Source organism: Phyllobates terribilis, unplaced genomic scaffold (assembly GCF_046119375.1).
Source record: "Phyllobates terribilis strain yellow unplaced genomic scaffold, ASM4611937v1 Scaffold_8__6_contigs__length_399053987, whole genome shotgun sequence".
In the NCBI taxonomy this organism is placed as follows: domain Eukaryota; kingdom Metazoa; phylum Chordata; class Amphibia; order Anura; family Dendrobatidae; genus Phyllobates; species Phyllobates terribilis.
In genome coordinates, this window is record NW_027362768.1 from 376,953,676 (window position 1) to 376,971,354 (window position 17,679).

The 17,679-nt window shown below is 48.7% G+C and overlaps 2 protein-coding genes and 1 long non-coding RNA gene across 4 annotated transcripts in view; 2 read left to right on the top strand and 1 right to left on the bottom strand.

Moving 5' to 3' along the window:
• The window catches only part of MBD4 (methyl-CpG binding domain 4, DNA glycosylase), a 56,479-nt gene that overhangs the window by 14,279 nt on the left and 24,521 nt on the right, over positions 1-17,679 (top strand). The gene's annotated exons all lie outside the window — the stretch shown is intronic.
• The window catches only part of LOC141157569 (uncharacterized), a 28,241-nt gene that overhangs the window by 3,522 nt on the left and 7,040 nt on the right, over positions 1-17,679 (bottom strand). For both annotated transcript variants that reach the window (XM_073645007.1, XM_073645006.1), the window contains 3 exons: positions 16,583-17,231; positions 3,006-3,247; positions 2,471-2,646 (listed from right to left, as the gene is read on the bottom strand). In XM_073645007.1, the coding sequence (XP_073501108.1) occupies positions 2,471-2,646; positions 3,006-3,247; positions 16,583-17,231 (1,067 nt within the window). The remainder of the gene's footprint in view (positions 1-2,470; positions 2,647-3,005; positions 3,248-16,582; positions 17,232-17,679) is intronic.
• The window catches only part of LOC141157572 (uncharacterized), a 30,849-nt gene that overhangs the window by 2,389 nt on the left and 10,781 nt on the right, over positions 1-17,679 (top strand). Inside the window, exon 2 of the long non-coding RNA XR_012247817.1 lies at positions 134-272. This is a non-coding gene — a long non-coding RNA (uncharacterized lncRNA). The remainder of the gene's footprint in view (positions 1-133; positions 273-17,679) is intronic.

Consider the following 17,679-nt stretch of genomic DNA (forward strand, 5'->3'; position numbering starts at 1 on the left):
AAAGCCCTGCTGCTGTGAGTAGAGATGGGCAAACTGCTCGGTTTTACCCGGGTTTGTGAGCGGGGTTGCTTTGTTAAAGCAAACTGCTAATAACCATACTGATTATACTTACCGAGTCTGCGTTGTCTTCCAGCTCTGCTGCGGTGCTGCATCACTTTCGGGGGGAATAGTCACGTGACTGGCCACAGCCAATCACATACACTCAGAAGATAAGGGGCGGCCCAGAAGTGACGCAGCGATTCTTCACAGCAGGAAGAGAGAACGCCTACCCAGTAAGTATATTAGGTGTAGTAACTATTTGCTTGCTTTAACGGAGTAACCCCGGTCACGAACCCGGGTAAAGCCAAACAGTTCGCCCATCCCTAGCCATGAACAACTGAAGATGTTTCCTTAGCAGTGCATCAGTAAATAGTGCGCAGTGGCTGTAAACACATCCCGACACTGACTGACAGCTGGCTGTACAGTGCATCAGTAGAGAGGTTGTGGCTTCAAAATCTATCATTTGCCAATGGATGATGTGGATATTCATGTGATTAAAACAAAATTCTAATTTCATTAGTCTGCTACAACAAACAGAAAAAAAAAATAATTTGAAGTTGAAACACTCACTCTGGGGTATCTATACACCCATTTTTTGTTTTGTCATTTAAAAACAAACAAAAACAAATACAAGAACCTGTTTAATAGTAATAAATGAAGTTTTAAAACATAGCCTTCAAAAATTATGTGAAAAAAAAAAGCATTATATTTTGGACTTTTTGGTCCCATTCTTGGTTTTGCATAAAGTGGTTGTCCAATGCTTGGACTACTCCTTCTCACTCCCCATGTTCAACCCCAGAATAATAAAGCCTATACTCCCCTCTAGTGCCAGTCCGGTTCCAGTGATGTCCGAACTCGCGTTTCCATAGCCCAGGTGCCATTTTTATGACATGTGAGCTTCACAACCAATCATCACCAGTTTCCTTCTCCCCACCTTCAAATTCTTAAGTGAACTCTGCATCTGCCACCCACTTCATATCAATTGCTCCTGCATACCAAGGCAAGGAGAATGAAGGTGGAGGTGACTAGTCTCGGACCTTGCTTGTCATAACAATGTCATCTAGGCTCCAGGAAGGATCGTTCTGACATCGCTTGAACAGTGCCGGCCCAAGGGTATTTTTTTCTTTTTAGATGGGTGCGCACATGGAGAATAAGAAGTGGTTGTCCTACAAGTGGACAACCCCTTAAAGCTGGAGACACACTGGGCAAAATGCATGCGATATACTCGCAAGAGTCTCGCATGCCTCACCTGGCACGACCGCCAGCTCTCTGGACAGGAGTGTATCAGGTGCATGTGTTTCTGTAAAGCTGCTGACCCGATCCTGTCCAGAGAGCCGGTGGTCGTGCCAGTTGAGGCATGTGAGACTCGTGGGAGTATCTCACATGCATTTCACCCAGTGTGTTTCTGGCTTTAAAGCAACATTCCATGCTTTTTTTTTTTATTTATTGCACCACTGGAGTGGTGCTTTAAATTTAATTCCCCTGCCTCTTGTCTTATACTTACCCTCCCGACCCGTGGCTTCATCCTTTAAGTGCCGCGTCACTCCTATGGCAACATCTTTTGTATAGAAGTCCGAAGTAACCTCACAAGTGTTCAATGCAGTATGAGAGGCAGATCTAGGCTCTCGTAAAGATGTATTGATTTGTGACCTACAGCAACCCCATAAAAAACTGGAGCTGCTGGCAGATCCCAAATCTCCACTAACTGTAGTAACGCTGGAAACAGATGAAAACTGAGGCAGGTGAGTGTAAAGACTGGAGCCAGAGGCCTTGCATTTAAGCACCACTGTACTGTTAAAAAAAAAAAAAAAAAAGATAAATTGTGCTTTAAGTAATGGGCAACCCGAAATACGATCCATGATGCCTGAATCACAGGCAGCATAAAAGATACTGGCTACATTATATTGTAGATATCTTGGTTCATAGTAACTCTGTAAAGCATGCTGGTACCATGTGTCTTAGATGACAAGTGCTTGAAGCACGTCTGTCCACAGAAAGCTTCTGTACATCACACTTCAAAAACTGATAGGGAGAGACCTGTCAGTCATACAGAGCAGGACAGGGAGAATAGTTTGGGGAAGGACCTGCTGTTTGCACTTGTAATCTGAGACACGTGGTTCCCAGCATGCTTTTCAGAGTTACTAAGAAATGCTGCAACATCCTGGAGTAAGATAACACATCTGCAATATAATCTAGCCAGTATCATGTATGCTGCCTGCAGTTCGGGCATCATGGATCTGATGACAGGATCCCTTTAAAAAGGAATATTCAAAGATTAAATTGATTTACTAACTAGAAAAAAACCTATGTGAAAAAATGCAGGTAAATGGGAGAAGAAAACAGCTAAAAAATATTTAACACTATTGGTAAGGTTAAGTTCATGATATGTATGATTACAGGCATACACTAAAAAGTACTGAAAAGGACTTACTTTTGATACATATCTGTGAAAAATTCAAAATGCAGAACACGGATCAACTGGCTTAAATTACAGTTTTTCAGACTTGATAGATAAGAATGCTTCAAAGTCTGATGTTGCCTTTCTAGACCATTGTTGGTATTGATTCCAAATTGTTGTGTCCCAGTACGATACACATGTGCCCATTTCTTGTAAGAAAAAAAAAATCATGTTAGAGCATACTGATACGGCAAAGCAGCCCTATAAAGTAACAATTAAAAATAAAAAAATGGTGTTATGAAGACAGATTTTACTTACAAGATATAGATAACATACAGCTTGTTATGCCAAGCAAGCCTTTAACCCTGCTCTGCATATTGTAAAAACTATGTTTCTTTGTACTTGATGCAAAAAATATATGTTGTTTTGAGTAAAAATTTACTTGCCTGTGATTAGGTAGTATTTTCAATCAGATTTGAAATATTGGATATTAATATAATCATAATGACCCATAAAATAAATCTATAGTATCAATAAATCTAAAATCAAAAGATATTTGTTGGTTTACCTTTATATCCGGTAGCCATTTATGTGAGAACCACATTCTCAACATCTTATTTCTCTTCCAGACATTGCTAGATGTTAGAGTAGCCAAGGCTGTATCATGTTCTTCTCTTGAAGAAGCAAGAGCTATGCCCCGAAGCAAGGCCAGAACTTCTTTTTTATTTTCATGAACACCATGCACTTTTTGGTTAACCCATTCTGTCCAAGCTTTCTCCCGATGAAAGTCACACAACTTTATGTCAGCATCTAAACATAATATTTTAAAGAAAGTTACAAATTAACTAAACTATTACTTGTATCTAATATTTAAAAGGGCTGTCCTCTACTCAGCCAACCCCTTCTCAGTTTCTAAATTTACCCACAACAAAATAATACCTACATAATTTCTGGCACTGTTCCAGAGGTCAGCAATGGCTCTCCCAGTGCTTGCATGACATCCAATGTGTTCAATTAGCAACCGCTTCACTCACCCCTCCTAAGAAATCAGAAACCTGAAGTAACAGCAGTGGACACTGGATATGTCACACAATACCTCCCTGCAAGCAATGTTACAAGAGCTCCAGGAGAGACAGTGCTGAAACGGTCTCCAAGTAGTGGATAACCGTTCTAACCTATGCATGACCAAAAAAGGTCCAGAGCACCACAATAATGAAGATTTGCTTAAAAATGTGTGGGCCAGTACCCAACATTTCATTTCAAAATATCTATTTTTAAACCATTATCAATGTAACTACCTTTACTCTAAACTAACAAAACACTTATACTTATCTAGCTAACCCCCCCTTTTTTGGGGTTGAGGAGGGGGGGGGGTGGCGGCGAGGGGAGAGAGGGAATTCCTTCACTTTGTCTTGTCAAAGAACAGGATGTCACAGGAGACCAGGGTTGAAATTACATTTCTTCATCATCCCTCACCTGTACTGGAACACAATGCTATCAGGAGGAGGGGCTGCAGTTATTTACTATAGGAGTCTTGACTCTCAGCCGTCACAAGACATCCTGGATAGTGATGAGTGAACTTTGCTCGAACGTGTTTGCCCATTTCAGATTCGGCAAGAACATGGCCGATTCAGTTTGGGTTGGTCAGACAAGACCAATTTCCAAAAAAGTCAGCGAACAAAGGTTTGCTCAGTGAGTGATCGGATTAAAAAAAGCATTACTGCGTTTAAGTGATGCTTTTCTTCTACCTTCTGACTGTGTAGGATAACGGGTAGGATAGCGGGTGGGATGTGTTTGCATGTGTTTGTTGAGAGGAGGGGTGTGGGAACAGTAGTGTCAGACTATTTTTTTTCTCTTGCACGGCATTTTCTGTGTGCATGTTGCAGGTCAGCCGCCAATCAGGGCGAATAAAACATCCATAAGTTGAAGACACAAGGGCTTGTGTCATTTTATGGCTGTTTCTTTAGATACCAAAATCACGTCTGTAGGGATATAAGAAGCAGACATTTGCAGTCGCCACCATTTTCAGTGTTACTGGTTAGACACATTGCTGCTGCACTCCGTACAGCTCCATCCGCGTTACACAATTAGATAGCTAGTACTCCATCGCTTTTTAGCATTTTGTGCCGAGAACAAGTGTAATTCCTAAACCTGTGTGTGTTGCCAAAGCTGCGGTTTTTTTTGCATTCAGGAAGCGATTGCCATATCCATCAGTTTCCCCTAAAAAGGTTGAATTTGGCCTCAAACAAGTGCTTACCAAATCTGTGTGCAGAAAAGCCGAGTGGGAAATCCTGAGTAGGGATGGGTGAACTTGTGGTTTTTACCTGGGTTCGTGACTGGGGTTGCAGTGTTAAAGCAAGTTAATGGCTAATAATCAGGCTGATTATACTTACCATGTCCGCGTTATCCCGTTCAGCTGTGCCGCGACGCTGTGTCAATTCCAGGGAGAATAGTCACGTGACTTGCCACAGCCAATTACATACACCAAGATGATAAGGTGCGGCCTGGAAGTGACGGAGCGATGCGTCACACCAGGAAGAGAGAATGCGCACCCGGTAAGTATATTAACATTATTAACTATTGGCTTACTTTATCGCCGCAACCCCGGTCACGAACCCAAACAGTTTGCCCATCCCTAATCCGGAGGTCGTGGTGGAAAGGGGAAGGGGAAAAAGTTTATTGTAAAGGGGAACTAGTCTTGGTGTTGGAGGTGTATGTGGGGGTAGGTGCTACTGGTAATATTACTGAAAGCAGTAGTAACCAAACATTGGCTTATCGTCGTATCCCAAGCGAAGTGACAACTTCTGTTACTGGATGGCCTACTCCAGTCTCTGTTTGCCAGCAGCAGAGAAATACGAGTTGTGGATGAGGCCCAGAAAGAGCTTTTGCTACAGTTAATGGAAACCACTGCATCAAGTGGCCTGTCCTGTTCCTCCACCCCATCATCAAACAGTACAGTCCTCAGAGGTGGCGCCCCAATTACCCATGTGTCACACTCACAAGTCTCCAACCGCACAAATGACTGGGGAAACACAGATGACGGCTTCTGCTGAGATGTTCACACATTATATTCCATGGGCATCAGAGGTCTGCTCCAAACATACTCCAGAGGAGGAAAGCATCTGAACCGATGCCCAAAATCTTTTGCAATCTTTCTCTGGAGATAGAGGAAATTAGGTTCTAGCAGAAATCAAAACCCTGGTTGCCAGACGTTAACCCCCCGGGGTAGAGTTGATGGCGATGATGAGAGTCAGATACCTGAGGAAAACCCGCACTGTACGTTCAGAGCAGCAAGTGTAGGAGGGCGACTCATGGCGAGGAGTTGGACAACAGAGCGGATGATGAGGTTTTAGATCTGACTTGGAATGAGCCCAGAGTAACGCAGCTGACCAGCTCAGCAGAGGAGGAAAAAAGACAGATTTTGGTAAGAACTTACCTGTAAAATCCTTTTCAGCGAAGGAAGGAAGAGGGACACAGATCCATTACTAGTGGGTAGGCGGAGCTCCACAGGATAGTTCACCTCAGATTAGAAAAAAGTGACGACCGGCCCCTCCAGCTTAGACTCCTCCTACTCCCATGTCCTTCAGTCCGTACACAAGCTAAGGAAGAGCAGACAACACCAGCGGAACAACACAACCCCCTCCGAAAATTCAGAAATGCGAGAGAACAGGTTATGCATATAACAGAAAAAACACACAGTCCCAGGCACTACTCACTGGACCTGACAACTGCGATGAGCTGGCAATGCTGGAACAGAGCCCTAGATCGCCGACCCCAGCCCAGATGACCGCCATCAGAGAGGAGTCGCGCCGCATCTGGAAAACAATAATACACTTCTGCCATGGGAGGGTGCTGTGTCTCCCTTCCTTCCTTCGCTGAAAAGGATTTTACAGGTAAGGTCTTACCAAAATCCGTCTTTCAGCAGCAGAAGGGAAGGAAGGGAGACACAGATCCATTACTAGGGGGACGTCCCAAAGCAGTCCAGAACTCAAGGGTGGGAAACCGTGGCAGAATCGCCAACACCCCAACAACTTAGGCAAGCGCGCAACAAGAGCCGAAAACGAGATAAAGAGATAACCTAAAACCGCCGCCTGCAGGACCCTCCGTCCCAAGGCCGCATCGGCGGAAGCACTCACGTCCACTTTATCAAATTTAGTAAAAGTGTGAACGGAGCGCCAGGTAGCCGCCCGGCAGAGCTGCGCTGCCGAGGCCCCCTGACGAAAAGCCCACGACGAACCAACAGCTCTCGTGGAATGAGCTCGAACCTTAACCAGACAAGGCTCGCCCTTGAGCTGGTACGCCTCCAGGATAGCCGAACGTATCCACCGAGCTATAGTATCCTTGGAAGCCCGCACACCACGCCGACGACCAGCAGGAATCACAAAAAGAGTGTCCGACTTCCGAAACCCTTGCGTGATTGTAAGATAGAACTTCAACGTCCGCACCAAATCCAACGCGTGCAAGGCCCGCTCCTTTGGACTCTTCGGTTTCGGACAGAGGGAGGGCAACACAATGTCCTGATTGACGTGGAAACGCGACACCACTTTAGGCAGAAAATCGCAATGGGTACGAAGCACCACGTGATCTGAGTGGAACTCCAGAAAAGGGGGCGAGCAAGACAGTGCCGCCAACTCAGAAACCCTTCTCAAAGAGGTGACCTCCACCAGGAAGGCCACCTTCCAAGAAAGCAAGTAAAGCGTAGCTGAATCCATAGGCTCAAACGGTCCATGCTGAAGAGCCCCCAAGACTAGATTGAGCCGCCAAGGAGCCACAAACGCCCTCCGAGGCGGAAACTGACGTGCAACCCCACGAAAAAACGAATGCACATCCCTGCGCGAGGCAATAGCCTTCCGAAAAAGCACGGATAGTGCAAATACCTGACCCCGCAAGGTACCAACCGCCAGACCCTTGGCCAAACCACATTGCAGAAAAGCCAAGACGTTGGGAATGGAAAAAACCCTCGGGTTCCTTGACGATCCAGAACACCACGAATAGAAGGCCTCCCAAGTTCTGTGATAAATGCTAGTCGTAGCTGGACCTCTGGCCGCCCGCAAGGTGGCAATGACCTCGGCCGAAAACCCCCGACGGGTCAAGATCTCGGTCTCAAGTGCCACGCCGTCAAACGAAGTGACTTCAGGTCCGGATGGCGAATGGGCCCTTGGGTTAACAGGTCCGGGCGAAGAGGCAGTGGAAACGGAGGCGCCGCCAGAAGAGACCAGCATTAAATACCACGCCCTCCGCGGCCAATCCGGCGCCACCAAAATCGCCAAAATTCGTTCGAGTTTGATCTGCCGGATCACCAGAGGAAGCAAGGATACCGGCGGAAACATGTAGATCAGCTCGAAATGGTCCCACGGGGCTACTAGAGTATCTACCGCCACAGCCTCCGGGTCCCTGTACCTGGACGTGAACGTCGGAATCCTGGCGTTCAGCCTGGATGCCATCAAGTCCACTTGGGGAGTCCCCCAGCGGGAGCACAGCAGTGCAAAAACTTCCGGATGAAGACTCCATTCTCCGGGATCCACCTGCTCGCGACTGAGGAAGTCCGCCGTGATATTCAGCACTCCTGGGATGTGAATCGCGGAGATGGCTGGAACCCTGGACTCTGCCCATACCAGGATCCGAGAGACCTCCATCATGAGTCTGGAACTCCTCGTCCCTCCCTGATGGTTGATATACGCGACAGCTGTCTCATTGTCCGTCTGAATCCGGACCGGCAGACCGCTCAAAGGGACTGTCCAATGTCGGAGGCAGAGAAATATTGCTCTCAACTCCAGGATGTTGATAGGCAGAGACGACTCCTCTGACGACCAGACCCCCTGAACCCAGAGATCGTTCCAAACCCCCCCCAGCCAGTCAGGCTGGCATCGGTGGTAATGACCGACCACCGTGGGAGGAGGAAGGATTTCCCCAGGGATAAAGCCTCCGGACGTAACCACCATCCAAGAGACTCTCGCACCCTGCGGGAGATACCGACAGCGATCCAGCGAAGCCGCCAATCGATCCCAACGGGTCAGAATAAGATTTTGGAGACCCCAGGAATGAAATTGTGCAAACGGTACCGCTTCCATTGCCGCCACCATCAGACCCAGAAGGCGCATACACTTCCGAAGGGACATTGCCATCGCCAACCTCATAGCCTGGACATTGTGACGAAGGTTCGCTTGTTTGTCCGGAGGCAGGGACACCACTGCCCATACCGTGTCGAAAAGCATCCCCAAGAACAGGATTGACTGCGACGACTCCAATGACGACTTCTTCCAATTGACCAGCCACCCGAAGTCCTCCAGGTGCTGAAGGGAGAGATCGCGAGCTGTCACCGCCACCTCCGCTGTGGGCGACACAATTAACAGGTCGTCCAGGTAGGGGAGAATCGTAACTCCTTGCCTTCGATGGAGCGCCATGAGCGGCGCCAGAATCTTTATAAAAACCCTGGGCGCCGAGGCCAACCCGAATGGTAGGGCCACAAACTGGTAATGGGCCTGACCTATGGCGAAACGCAGGAAGCGCTGGTGAGCCCTGCCGATAGGGACATGCAAATAGGCGTTGCGGATGTCGATTGACACCAAGAAATAGTACTGTGACAGGGCCGCCACGACAGAGCGAAGAGACTCCATACGGAATTTCCGGGTACGAACATGAAAATTCAATTCTTTGAGGTCCAGAATGGGGCGAAACTTGTCCTCCTTTTTGGGGACCACAAAAAGGTTGGAGTAAAACCCCCTTCCCCGGTCCTCCGGCGGAACCGGAACCACCACACCCTGCTGCAGAAGAGAGTCGACCTCCCGCAGCAGTCAGCTTGGGCTTGGACGGGATGTGAGACTGACGAAACCTGTCCGGGGGTCGAGAATGAAACTATGAAATAGCCTGCCGACATAACCCGCGTCACCCAGGTGTCCGATACGTGGGACGCCCAAACCGACCCAAATTGTAGCAGATGACCTCCCACCCGAGAGCCCTCGAGTGGGTTCCTGGCGTCAGTCCGCCTTAGCGTGCTTTTTGTCAACCTCCCGTTTGTCCTGACGGAAATGTTTCCAGGGTGTACTGTATTTCTGGGTTGTCTTTCTGGAAGACGAGGGACGACCCGATCTCCAAGAGGGCTGACCGAACCGTCCCCTGGGCCGAAAGTACCGACAACCACTACCGGCACTTGACTTGCCAGATGTAGAAGCCGCTGCTTTCCGCTGCGGCAAAGCCGTATCCTTGTCCTTGGCCATCAGCTCCGTGAGGTCCGAACCAAAAAGCTGACCGCCCTTGTACGTCAGACTCCACAAACCTTGTTTGGATACTGCGTCTCCAGTCCACTGTTTAAGCCACAGTGCTCTCCTGACTGTGATGGCCGAGGATTGAGCCCTGGACAGAACCGAAGTAGTATCCCGCACTGCGTCCCTGCCATATCGGGCCGCCTCTTCCAACAGCTGGAAGAGCCTTTCCACCTCAGACAGCGGAGTCCCATCTTGCCACGCCGTCCGCAGCTGATCCAACCACCGCAGAGAAGCCTCACCAGCCCACATGGCCCCCAAGGCCGCTCGGAATCCATGACCCGCGGCCTCGTAGATGGACTTCGCCGCTAACTCTGTCCTTCTGTCCAAAGGTTCCTGTAGACTCGCCTTCCCTTTAAACAGGAAGCAAAGAAGATTTGCTCAGCTGAGACAATGGTACGTCCACTTCAGGAGAGGGAACCCAATTAGCGATAGTCTCCGTGGAGCAGGGATACGGGGCATCAAAAAACCGCATCTCCTGGAAGCGTTTATCCGGACACAGGAGTTCCTTCTCCACCGCCTCGTTAAGTTCATCGTGCGCCGGCAGCGTCGAACGAGCCCGACGCGACTCCTGATACAGCCGGGCCGACTTGCCAGGGAGCCTCGTCACCTCTTCAGACAGCTGTAACGCCTCCCGCATAGCCCCAATAAAAGAGTCCACGCGGCCCGAAAGAGAAGCAGAGCGACCCTGCCGATCCTCTTCATCAGAATCTGAGATCTCACCAGCAGAGTTTGTCGGTGATTCCGAAGCCTCCGACACTGCGCGGAGGAGACAGCGCCACCACAGGCCTGTGGCGCTTCTTGCCTCGTGACGTCGGTTGGGACTTAGCTGATACCCAATGACCCAGGAGGTCAGATAGACTGTCAATGGAGCGTGTGAGCGCCTCCACTTTAACATCACTGAGACCCACGACCAGTGTCGAACCTGATGCCGTCGAAGACCCCGGCGCATCAGATACGCGTGACCGATCCTGAAGCGGACCGGGGGAGAGGTCCGCGCCCCCTAGTCCCTGATACGACATGCCCCCACACAGTTGCGAGCGTCGCAGATAAGGCGGTAATAACCCCTTACAATGGGTACAGTAACCGAGGATGTGTGATTCCGCTACCACAGCCTGTTCCTACACAGAAAATCACCAAGCACTGAAGGGTTAAAGCTCCTCCTTAGAGGGAGAAGAGCTACCCCAGCTGCCTGCAGAGCAAAAGTTAACCTAACAGACTAGGGTGATTCACCCTCTGATCCCAGAAGCATGCACATCCAGAAAGGGTTAACTGCCCTGATGAGGCCAGACCCCGTTCAGAAGGGGTTAGCGCTGCTGACCACGCAATACACCTTTGACTTAAAAGGACAGAGATGTGCGAGTCCCAGAGCCTCCTCAGCAGAGGTAGCAGCGCCGGATATAGCACACCCTGTCTGCCTTAACAGGCCAGCAGTAAGGTGCTCTGCGCTGCAATAGTGAGAAAAAGGAATCTTCTGCCTTAAAAGGCAGAAGTGACTCACCAGCTGGCCGCGGTGACTGCTCTTCCCGGTGTCTGGTGGTGTAGAGAGCAGGGAGCAGGAGGCGCTGCACGAAGTATGGACGCCTTCAGAAGGACCCGGAAGAAGAAGGGGCTGGGTCAGCTCCAGCGCACGCTTCCTGCCTGAGACTAAGATGACAGGCAGCAGAGAGGCGCGAAGCCACGCCCCACGCCGCATACTAACGGAGTCCGCGGCTCCTCCGTCCCTGCTCCCCTGCTAGCAGAGAGTTACACAAACGCCGTATGCAGCGGTGATATCCTTCCTGCAAGGACAAAACAGCAGTCACCACTTGTAACAGTGGCTGCCGCCGCAGCCGCTGAAGCACTCAGACCTTGAGAGCACTTACCCAGCTGAGCGCCACAGGGACCCCCAGGGATATGTGGCGCCGTGGCCCTTTGCTCCCCCCCACGGCGGAGCGTGCAGGGACCCCACAGAAGCGGTGTGCGTCTCCGCCAGGGAGAGCCCTGTATCCCCCGGGGCCGGCAGGCTTCTGCGGGGACCTCCTTAGGGGGTACGCAGATCTGCCAGGGGAGGGTCAGGGGTCCCAGCAGCGCCGAGACCCCCTGAGACCTCTAGACCACGGGGGGTCCAGGTCTCCGGAAATGATAAAAGAAATTTTTTTTCTGAGGAGCTGCCAAGGCAGCGACTATCCTCTGCGACCTCAAATTTTAGACTGAAGGACATGGGAGTAGGAGGAGCCTAAGCTGAAGGGGCCGGTCATCACTTTTTTCTAATCTGAGGTGAACTATCCTGTGGGGCTCCGCCTACCCACTAGTAATGGATCTGTGTCTCCCTTCCTTCCCTTCTGCTGCTGAAAAGGAGGTTAGGTAGTGTGTCACCCTGGCCTGGATGCCACAAGTGTAATTAAAGCTGTGTCTGAGAGCAAGGGGGAGGTTCTCTAGTCAGGGGAACATTAGCATGCAATGCCTCCTGTCTCAGGCCAGTAGGGAGAGCTGGCTGCCCCTATAAAAGCTGGTACTGGGGGCAGGGTTAGGGAGAACTTGATGGCCTGTCTCAGCACTGAGACTTGTCCCAGAGCAGAGCAGGGACAGACAGTTGCACTGCACCTAAGAGGAAGTGTGGCAGGAGGAGAGCCACAAGCCAGAGACAAGAGGCGAAGCAAGCCTGTCTTGGCAGATAAGAGACTGACTTTACCAGACTTTGGTGTCTGAGGCTGGGAGGATTCTACATCCTCCAGCAGAGAACCAGTCCGCAAGGGACTGTATATTCCTTGGCCTAAGAAGCCTGGAGGCCCTGCCACAACCGAAGGGACCAGTAAAGCCGTACAAGGCTGGGAGCAGAAAGGAACCCACGTCGCAGGCCATACAGGCGAGAATACACGGAAAGCTCGGAAGCGTGGGCTGTTACCCTATAACGAGGAGATAGCCAGAAGGAGCGCAGAAAGCACGGTAGGCCTACAACCTCACCCTGACCAGGGCCAATTTCCCCGTTGCTCTCAGACATCCAGGTCCCCTCCTAGCTGGGACTGTTTATGGGTCAGTTTACCTATTTTAGTAAAGACCCTGGACTGCAACTTGTTGTCTGTGTGCTCCTTGCTCCTCCAGCACTATCGGCACCGGGACTCTCACTACCATTGCTCCCACCATCCATTATACTGCCCTGGGGCCGCACTCTTCCCGTGGGGAGTCACACCATCCCAGCTGCATATATCATCAGCCCCAGCGGTCTGCCCTGCAGCGGCGGTTCCTAATGACCGCAAATCCACGGGTGGCGTAGTCGGACATTATCAGCAGAACGTAGCAGACTACCATTGGCCTGACCACCCTGAGCCACGGAACCGGGTTGCCACTACTACTCCCATCGTTCCCCCTATTGCCCGGATCCGAGTGCCCCAAGGCCCAGGGGGCGAGTCAGTAGCATGTTCCCACAGAGACTGAGGGCTGCAAGCCCGACAAGCGCTGCATCCTCAGCCACAACTGTTTCTCTGGACTGATTACAGACACCGAGCACACCACTTGTTTGTAAACCCACCAGAACATCTCAGCCTGCACCTCCTTCACAGTGCAGCAGTTTGTCGGGTACATCCTAATCCACCCTCTGTCAGTACAGCAGCCAGCCCTCAGTCCCGCAGGTGTGGTCATTGAAAAGATTATTTTATTCAACACATCCCGTTTGAAGTTGACCATCTCCCATTTGTTGGCCACGGAAATGCTGGTGGATATAGATGGTTGCTGCAAGCTGATGGCCGTTGCAGACACCTATTATCAGTTTCCCAATCGCCACTACTTTTCAAAGAAAGCTGTGCCTGCGATACATTAGCATGTCGCAGACATTACTTGTACCTTGAGAAACACTGACAGGGTGCATATCACTACTGACACCTGGACGAGCAAATATGGCCAGGGGCGTTACATCTCCCTCACTGGCCACTGGGTGACTCTGGTGGCTGCGAGGCCAGGCGGGGGATGGGGCTACTCCAAGTCTTGTGGATTTCAAGACTTGGGACAAACTTCTGCCTGCACCTCTTCATCCAATGCTTCTGCCTCATCCAACTCCTCTAGGGCCTCCAGCTGCACCCTCGACTTCTTCCTTAATGTTGTAACAGTTCAACTCCCCCCTTCCCCCCAACTCTGTACTGCACTGCCAGGGCTCTCCGCCATTAGGCAGTGTTTAAATTAAAATGCCTTGGAGATGCAAGTCACACAGCTGAAGAGTTGTAGACAGCTATGCAAGCCGAGTTTGACCAATGGATGTCTTTGCTAAACCTGGAGCCAGGGAAGGCAGTGTGCAAACCTGGTGGTGGCTCTACACTCATGCCTTGCTCACATCCTCAACCTTGTCCAGCAATTCCTACGCCACTATGCCGGCCTGGATGAGCTGCTTCACAAGGCACGGTCGCTGTGTGCTCACTTCCGCCATTCTCACCCCACGGCTCATCTACTAGCATCGCTACAGAGGTCTTTTGGACAACCGGTTAACCGTTTCATATGCAATATGCCAACACAGTGCAATTCCACTCTGCACATGTTGCAGCGACTGTGGCAGCAGCGACAAGCCCTGGCATAGTAAAGATGCGTATAGTGACTCAAAGCAAGCTGAATGTGGTGCAAATGAATGTTCCAGAGTGGGCACAGAACAAGGACCTCTGCACCCTCCTTCACAGTTTCGAAATGGCTACCAAGATGGTTAGCACTGACGATGCAGTCATCAACATCACTGTTCCACTCATCTACATGCTGGAGAAAACTTGGAAAAATCTACAGGATGAGGTGGTGGTACCACAGGAAGAGGAGGAGCAAGAATAGGAGGACGTGGAAAGGGGATGAAGATCTCAAAAGGTCCGGACTCTAGTCACACAGCCAGGTGGCATGTCAAGGTGGAGTAGAGCGACAGAGGAGCTAATGGTACCAGACAAACTGGTGGTGAAGATGCAGGAGCTGAGGAACAAATGGAGGAAGATGAGGATGAAGAGGTGTTGGGCACAGAACAGTCAGGAGATAAGGAAGAAATGATTTCCCTTTCTGTTGTCCCAGGTTGGCGGGAGAGAACGGAGGAAGCAAGTGGAAATGTTCTCTCTCCGCAACACAAGGACTTGAGCCTCATGTACACAGACACATGAGCGCCTTCTTGCTGCACTATCTGCAATATGATGCCCGTATTGTTAGGATTTGAATTAACGACAAATAATGGCTTGCGACACTGTTGGATCCGCGGTTCAACAGTAAGTTTAGACAGATACTTCCTGCCCTGGACAGGGACGCATGCTGGAGTAGCCAAAAAAAAAAAAAAAAGCTGCTTGTATACAATCTTAGGACTGATTTTCCCCAACACAGTACTGAGGGACACCGTACGCATGACAAATCTACACTAACAAACCGGGGGGACGTTGAGTCGTCACCATACATTGCTTCTGCTAATGTTTGTGTCAGCAATTTCTTGGAAACGTTTCACCAATTTTTTCAACCAGCCTATCCACCAGTATAAATGAGTACAATTTTGACACGTAGTGAACGATTGGAGAGGATGGTGCAGGAGTATCTAGAGTTCAATATCCATGCCATTGGCAGGAAGGGAGAAGTTGGACCCTTTTGCATTTTGGGCTTCAAAAAAATGGAAGAATGTCCTGAGCTTGCCAGTCATGCCTTGGAGGTTTTGTCATGTCCGGCAGCAAGCATTTTTTCAGAACATGTCTTCAGCGCTGCTGGCGACATCCTGACGGATAAGCACATCCGACTGTCCCCTGAAAGTGTAGACCACCTAACTTTCATCAAGATGAAGTCATAGATCTCCAAGGACTTTTCCACCCCAGTAGTGGACTGCTCTGAGTAGACAATTTACTTTTCAGTATGCTGCATTGATATTGCCATTCTCCAAATTTTATTGTGGGCCACTTGATGCCATTTTGGTGGTACCTGGCCCTAATTTTTTGAAATGTGGAGACTCGTTTTGGGGGTTTCCTTGTCTGTTTCCTGTATTTAGCAGGGCTGAGCACCATGCCTACATCTGAAGCTTGAAATACTGGGCCAGGCCTTTTCCATGCATGCATAATGATGAAAATTTTAACTCTGGAAAATAGATGGCACTTTTCCTTGTGTCTGTCCCAAATTTGAGCTGTGTTTGGCAGCTTTTGTGCCCATTATAATGTGTTTTGTAGACCCTTGATTTTGCCTCCTTTTGTTTTCAATGGGATTCAGAAGCTCGGCGAACTGTTCATCGAATAGTGCAAGTTCGACGAACCGAATTAGAGTGTCACGCGTGGAGCAATTCACGTGGACTGCGGAGCAGACAACATGTGACATCGAGCTTCCAAAGGCTCGCCCATCTCTAGTCCTGCATCTTGGGTGAAGGAAGGTGTCAGAGGTGAGAACAGCACCAACAATCTGCTTCTGTCACCACCCTCAAATGAAGTCAAAAGGAGCGTAGATAAAAGCAATCAGTGACACTAGAAACATCCTGTGATAATAGTTTGTTTGAGGGTGGTGATAGAACCTGTGGACTAGTGCTGATGTCACTGACTTGTATGTCTGGTCCCTGAAGAAGTAATGTTTCACAGTTAGAAGCTATAAAAACAAAAGATGGCACAGTACTGGCCTCTCCCGCAGCTTCTATCAACATGGATCCTGGATGTCCTCAGATACAATAAACTACATAAAGTAACTGCAGCCCTGCCTCCTGTTCCATTAGTGATGGATGTTGCTGAAAAGTGAGTGCATCCACACGCATCTTTCAAGGACTGTAACACTCTTCTCAATCCAAATACTACGGGAAGCAAAAAAAAATATTTATATAAAAATGTAGGGATTAGAGTGATAAGTGTAAGGTCTTGTGTAAATAATGTTAGTGACAAATGCTTGGGATGTTAAAAGATAACCTTTTATAAAGTTTTTTTTATCTTAAAATTACCTGCAAATACTTGTGCGATGGCATTTATTTCTTCTAAGCAAAAGTCAAGCATGAAACAAGATGGGTTCCAAGTTGGATTCCAGTCCTTAATCATTTTCAAAGCTTCTATGATATATTCAGTCCGTTCCTGTTGAACCACAAAAGCAGCTACCACAGTATAGCACACATTTGTGCGTACACAAAGAAAATATAAAGGTAGTGCATATCTTGTTGTCCTGTAAGTGGCATCAAGCAGTGTAATACTATTACCATAGGTTGAAAGGAGTCTTTTTTGCCAGTGTCTTTGATAGCACAAAAGAAATTTTTGCTCATCTTGGTCTTCCCCCTTTACAGAATGAGGACGACAATAAATGCTGGCTCTATTATCTTCTTGTTGCCACTTAGAAACCAAATCCAATACCTTGCTTTGGTCAAACACAGAGGTAGTGGTCCCTTTAGAAGTTCGACCCATTATATTTGTGATGTCCTTCAACGTGGGATAATATCTTCGTCTTGAGGATTGTGGAAGATCAAGCCCTGTGAAGAGCTCTTGAACGACAAAATGCTCCACGAGTTTTTTGATATCTCTTTTTTTACGAATACCACTCTGGTAAAGCTCCAAAATTTTGTCCACAACTCTTGGGTCGATTTTTTCACGGATATTAGCTACCTAAAAAATAATTACAACATTTTTTTTATCAGTCATATAAAAAACAAACTTTATATCGAATCCAGAATTAAAGTAAACACAACAAAATCTCATATTAACTTACATACAGATGGAAGATATGGATCAGATGGTTATCATCTGATTTAAGCTAGCTAGAAAGTGTCAGATAGGTTACTGAGCAGTCAGAGATGGTTGGGTCTGACTACTCACAAATCCACAGCCTGGGGTGTGATATGGTGGACAAACTCCAAGTGAAATTCATTATCTGTATTTGTAGAGGTAAGAATTCCGCGGTGTCATGCTCCATGTTTTTTTGTGTGCTGCTTTAACCTTGAAATGCCATTGTTAGGACTGTGTATCCTGTCTTACTGCAAAGAAACCCTTTTTATTTTTTATTGTTTGGGGATCACTTTATGGTGCTTTAATAAAGCAAACTGGACATTTTAAG